This window comes from Cystoisospora suis, assembly GCF_002600585.1.
Source record: "Cystoisospora suis strain Wien I chromosome Unknown contig_6641, whole genome shotgun sequence".
Taxonomy (NCBI): domain Eukaryota; phylum Apicomplexa; class Conoidasida; order Eucoccidiorida; family Sarcocystidae; genus Cystoisospora; species Cystoisospora suis.
In genome coordinates, this window is record NW_027159428.1 from 1 (window position 1) to 6,252 (window position 6,252).

Here is a 6,252-nt window from a genome sequence, read left to right on the forward strand (position 1 = left end):
TCTGGTAGACGTAGCACACCCTAGGACATGCATCGAAGACCACGAACAAGCCGAACGCCGTCCCGCTACCGACTCCCAGCGCTGAAGAGTGATGCAGAAGCTACGGGATGGCGAATAACGCGGTGTTCCACGTCTTGGTGAACAAGCCTAGAAAATTCGAGGAATTTTTCATTAAAATTAGTTAAACGAGATATAGAATGGATAGGGGTGGTCTTTTGCCTAGGTGGAAACCTTTTCGGCTTAGGTTTTTACGCTCCATAGGTATAAATGGGGGGGAGGAGGGAACCAACCCTGGCAACGAACCACACCCTCAGTAAAAGCGCGTCACATGGTTTCATCGTCAGTGCGGAGGTATACGGATTTTTTATCCTGTTTGGTTTTTGGACGTATATCTGAGAAGCATTGGTGATGTTTTATATGTGAAACCAACAAAACTCCCTTCCCCCGGGTCGCGCCCTATAACATTCTTTCTCTCTCTCCTCATGCTCTCTGCGGGTACTTGAAGTTGTCCGCTGCATGCAAAAAAGCATGCGCGTTCTGTGATTCTCGTTCAAAAGGCTTCTCGCCACCAACTGGCCGTCTCTTCTGAGCCCTCAACGGTCTGTCCGCTTGTAAGTGCCACGCTGAATCCTCGTACAGCACTTTTGTGTCCTGGCAGCAATGCAGGACGGAGTCAACAGGAGCTTTTGGCTGTTCGCGTCTTTACCGTTTGTATGGCAGCGCGCGTGTGACTCCGGGCACCTGCTTTTAGCGCGACCGACTCTGAGCGCATTTCACGGCCTCCTCGTCGTACGGTCGGTCGCTCGAGGAGAGCTCAGATGCGGGACACGCAGGGCGTGGCCGGGAGACCGGCGGCGCCTACAGCTGGTCCCACTTCAAAACTAGAGTATATAAAGAAGTACCATACGGAAAGGCTGGGGTCCTACCCACCTCGGGAACAAGGGAGGAAAAGACGGAAAAGACAACGTCACGCCGGAGGCGAAGATGGGCTGCGACTCAGTCATGCTTTCGACGAAATTGATGTGCGTTTGCCCGGTAGGCCTTCGGATCAAACCACGACGGCCTTTGAAGCAGCACGGTTGGGAGTGTTGTCAGCCGCAACGGCAGAAAGGCCGTACCAGTGCTCCTCTAGCAGCCCGGTTGAAGGTATAAGCGACCCGGAAGATGAGCGAGATCCTGGCGTCGTTGTGGTGGGCCCAGATGGTCAGAATGTTGACCTCTCCGAGTTGCAGAGCACCCGGGTGCGCGCCATCCTCCGAGACCAGGAGGACAGACAGGACAAGTCAGAGCGCATGTCAGAACCTTTCGGAGGGAGTTGTACCCTTGAGGTGCGGCAACGCGGCGCAGTGGTGCGAGGGGATGTTGCTAGAGAAGAAAGGAGACAGAAAGAGGGATTCGCCGCTATGGATATTCCTGCAGAAGCCTCGTCGCGTACAGGTCCCAGGGAAGCAGGCGTGAGCAGGGTGAGCACGGAAGCTGGTTTGCGGCTCCCCGGACCGTGCGAATACGTCGCACGGACGACAGTTCAAAGCGGCAGTCGATTCTCGGAAAGGACTCTAGTCGGCTTGTCCAGAGTTTCCCGTTCGGCCAGCCGGATGGCCCAGGTAGAGAACTTCGGGCAGAGAACTGCAACTCAGCCTCTCTCGGGTTGCCAGCGTCCGGACTGTGTCAGAGAGGCTCGGAATTCCCCGGAGCATCGGGCTTCGGGAGCTTCAACAGCGGACAGGGATCTGTCCCCCTGCAGAAGGCAACCACGGCCTGGTGCTAAGGAACTAGGCCGCCTGGATAGCGCGTCGGCAAGGAACTGTGCATCCTCCGTCCGAGCCAGATCTCCACCTCCTGTGTTGTCTTCGACACCTCCGGGTGCACGTCCCACTGAGAAGACGGAAGGAGGCAGCAGTGACGGGGAACCCGGGACAGACTTTTCTCCCGTACGGCGAGGGCTACAGAGAAGCTCCGGAAAGCAGCTACCGTCCTCCGAGCCTCTTAAACTCATCAGAAACTGCAGAGAAGAGGAAGGCGGACAGAGCGCAGCCACACAAGACAAGAGAGGAGCAACCTGGCCGCAAGAGTGCAAGTGAGTGGGGAAAGCGACGTGATGCCTTTCTTCGGCGGTTCGAGAAGTGAGCCGTTGCCGCTCTTACGGACATGCCAGGGACATATTTACAGGGTAAAATGTTGTGGGGATGGCACGAAACTGCAGTGTGAGCTGCACCCGTGTATGCAAGTCAGCTCTGTGCGCTGTTCAGATATCATGGGTTAGCTGGCATTTGTCGGCGTGGTTGCGTGAGACTCCGAGAACTTGCAGAAACTGGACGGACGCTTCGTGCTGTTCTCCTGCTTTCCTGACCACCGTGCGGCCTCCCCATGCCTCCCTGGGGGAACTTAGAACCTTCAGGAACAACAAACGATTAGTTTTACCGCGTCGCCCTCGTGGTCGCTGACCAGAAGAACATCCCTCGTCCCGGGTGGTCTATTTGCTTATCAGGGGCCGCGTATGTGTGAGAGCCGATGACAGTTCCGGCTTCTGGTTGTTGCCATTGATAACAGTGCATTCGTCCGATTCTTTACGATTCAGAAGAACAGATAGAGATCCGGATTTGGAGAGGACTGCACCAGCCAAGAACGAGACGAACAAACTTTCTGGGCAGGTGGTTTACCGTGACCGCCGCGGCCGGATCATCGAGGAAGTAGAATGGCTGGAACTGCAGGTACGCCGTGGGGTTCATGAAGAGCCACGGTGTCGCTCGGCTTAACTATGTACGCATTCCTTTATGCCCAGTGCTAGGGCGCACGCGCCGGCGTGTTCAATGTACATCGCCCTGATTACGGAGTCCAGGGTCTAGGCTTGCGTTCCCGGTTGGTCTACATGACGGCATCCGCAGGTTGGCTCGCTCCGTCAGCCGCAGGCGTCCCTGGATGAGGACGCCTGGACGTGAGACGACAGCGCTTTTATTTGCTGAGACTCTTCCCGCCTCCGTCTGGTACACTTTCCATAGTGCATCTGCGAGGGAGTCTTGTTGACATGTGCGAGAAGGCTGCGTAGCCAACTTCCCTGCGGGCCGGCGTTGCTGGCCAGGGTGGCATCGCAGTATCTCACTTCCTAGTATCTCTAGGTAAACGAGCACTCTGAGGGTTTCCGACGCATTCCGTACCCGCCGGCTCAACAGAAAAGAAGTGCTGCACCTTCAGCCGTCAGGCACCTCCTCACGTGGCGTGTGAAGTTCTTTTTTCCTGTCGTGCGCACCCAGGGCAGTACGCGCACAGAGGAGGCGCGGTTGTCGTGTGTGCTTGCACAGACCCCCAGCTTCGATGGTTAGTTTTTGTCACAGGAATACGCATACCATCCACGACTAGTGCTACAAAGTCCATTCTTTTTAGGCATCGTGCGTCGAGCACACTGCCACTTAAAGGTGTCCTGAGGTGCTAGCTCTACAGTCGTTTGCTCGTCCTCTTTTTCAGAACAAAGGCCGGACCAGGGCAAAGGAACGCGGGGCAGCGCCAGAGCTTGAATGGGGCCGAGGACTTGTTCAGAAGGAGGCTCGAGAAAAAAAAGCTCAAGAAGAAGAGAAGATCGCTCTTCAGCCGCTGGCCCAGTAAGGAGACGAGGGATTGTTTTAGTGAAATCCAGGGAAAGCCACAGTGCGTGTCCACAAGGGGGACCCTGAGGGCAAACTGCGCTTTTTCTAGGGACGTCGCAACGAGCGCGAGAAAACTGCTAGTGTACATGCGGATCTTGGGGTTGTCCGGAAGGCGTGTACGTGCGTCCTTTTACAGGTACGACATCGACGCTGATTACGACAAGAAGTTGCAGAAGACAAGACGGTGGGAGGATCCTTTAAAGCAGATGCCCGGGGACCGGCTTGTTCACGCAGCTGCCCAAGCTGGCGACTACGGGAAAAATCCAAACACCAGTACGTTCTTGTGGCACAGTTCACTCCACATTGACCCGACGCCGTCTTCAGGAAGCCCAGCTTCATGGTTATCGTCATGCGCAGTGGGGACCGGCTCGTTTTTTTTTTTTGAGAACGGAGATGCCCGGCTCGTGCGGCGGTGGGGAGAGACGGTGACGCTGTAACAACAAGTGGACGTCCAGTTCCCGTTGAGAAGGGACGGCGGGCTTCATTTTGTGAGGATGTCGTGGGAGCAGCAGAGTGGGCGCAGTGACGAGTCTGTCTTTAGTCCATGTTTGTTAAGGCCTTGCCTCTGCGGGTGAAACGATATACTCGGAACAACGCCCTGACTCTTTTCGAGAGGTGCGGCCTACCCGCGTCTCCCGGACTTGCTGCTTCTTAACGCGAGACTGATAGGCTCGAGTGTGTCAGTGCGCAGGTTGTATTGAAGCACCTCTGTCCGGTTTCAATCTTTTGCTGCAGATGGGCCGGTGTGCCCTTTTGATGCACCGCGAAACCGTTTTGGCGTTCTACCAGGTTACCGGTGGGACGGCGTGGTTCGGGGCAACGGGTACGAAGACCGGCGTCTGAAGGTACGCGAGTCAGGTCGCTGGCCTTTCGTTCTGCATGCAGTCTCAAACCAATCCATGCCTACAGTCCGGGCGCTCGTTTCTCCAGCGCTTCGGAGGGTACGAGGGGTGACATGAGGTGTAGGTAACTTGGGGAAAGTGGTAGCTGGTACTCTGTTTTTTTTATTATCAGTGGGGCTGCCGGAGTCCATCCAGCTGGTGGTACCACCCGGGTAGGATGCCCAAGCAGTGAGCAAAAACGTTGCTGGATTCGGTTGCTCGAGATTCGCAGGCTGGCGTGAGAGCAGCGGTATGGGTAGTGTGCTGGCAGAACACGTACTCTTTTGGACCGCTCTACGGTACTGTCGTAGAGGGTCTGTCGCGCTGCAGCAGCCGGCGTAGCTCGACAGGTGGGTATGGGTCAATGGTACAAATGTGTTGGAGGCACGAAATTTTGATGTAAGAGGACAGTGTTTGCATGGGGCCAGTATATTGGGTGGTGAGGTACGCGTTTTCACTGTCGGATGAGTACAATTTTACTTACACTTCATGCCGCGCCAGCCGTCCAGGGGGTTGGTTGCTATGCGAGCGGCGTTTTTTGTTTTCGACCGCGGTTCTTGGAATGCTGGATTACGACTTCTTGGCTTTTTTCTGACGAGGCGAGATATCGAATCAGCGGCATACGTTCAAGGCAGGCACATATGTGTCTCCCGCCGACCAAAACTTCTTGCGCGCTGATAGTACTTATCTACCTCTGTCTGGGTATGGCTTTCGCAGGCGATCAACCGGAAGAAGATGGAAGAACACCTGGCACACTTGAATAACGTCGCAGATATGTGAACGCAGTAGTCCTGGCAGAGACAACAAAGCGTAGTCATGGCAGACTGAATCGTGACTTCTGCAGGTGAAACAGGCCTGAGTAGAGTGGGAATGGAGCCCGCCGAGGGGAAGCCTCATGCACATTCCGTGTGTTGGGAGCGCCATGTGGGGCCTGCAATGTCTGTGCGTCTTTGGGGTTGCGAGAGTCGCGGCGAATGGTTAGAGGTGTCAGTGGATGTCAGCCAGTTCGTAACACCCGCTCGAGAAAAGCTGTTCTATTGTACCGGAGCGCAGCAGATTCTGTTTGCCTATGAGTACTCTCGTAAGCTTTCCACCCTGATTGAAAACTTATGAAATAGCTCACCAGCGCGGTGGAGCGCTTGCTATCGCAAGGTCGTGTTTTTGGCACGGTGAAGAGTCGTACTGGGGGGGACAGGGGACGTCCGGGAGTCGGAAATAGGCGGTGCCCGAAGTTACCCATACTCCGGTCCAGTCACTGAGAGGAGAAGAACGTCGGTCAGTGGCGTGGTTGCAGGCGTAGTTGATGCCGTGTATCGACTTCACAAGAGAGTTCGTGTGGCGGGCTAGCTCCCGTTTCCAAAGTGAGATCAAGATAGTGCGCCCGGTGCGCTCGATTACCGCCTACTTGCCAGTGGCGCACGTGCTGTGCATATGGTAGCCACCCCTATCGTGCCGTGCATATGGTAGCCACCCCTATGACATTTGTGACTTTCCCGTCTGTAGCCGGGTCAACCTTTGTGACGCGGGCGGGCGGGACAAGACACGCGATTCGCGCTCCAAGGTTTCGCTGCTTTGCGGACGTCTACTTGGCAACGCGAAACTACGTTTAGCTGATAGTGTGCGAATGCGAAACGGTATTTCATGAACGCTAGAACTAAAGTACAGATGACCACGCTGAAAAGGGGAACCACCCAGAGTGTGTGGATTGCTCCTGCAACCGTACATGTCAG

At 55.5% G+C, this 6,252-nt stretch overlaps 1 protein-coding gene across 1 annotated transcript; it reads left to right on the top strand.

Moving 5' to 3' along the window:
• Window positions 1-28: 28 nt before the first annotated feature.
• Window positions 29-6,023, top strand: CSUI_010075 (pre-mrna-splicing factor related protein). The gene is made up of 6 exons (XM_068070181.1): window positions 29-2,077; window positions 2,579-2,711; window positions 3,463-3,596; window positions 3,778-3,914; window positions 4,377-4,486; window positions 5,240-6,023. The coding sequence occupies exons 1-6, from the start codon at window positions 819-821 to the stop codon at window positions 5,300-5,302; spliced, it is 1,836 nt and encodes a 611-aa protein (XP_067917843.1). The 5' UTR covers window positions 29-818; the 3' UTR covers window positions 5,303-6,023.
• Window positions 6,024-6,252: the final 229 nt, after the last annotated feature.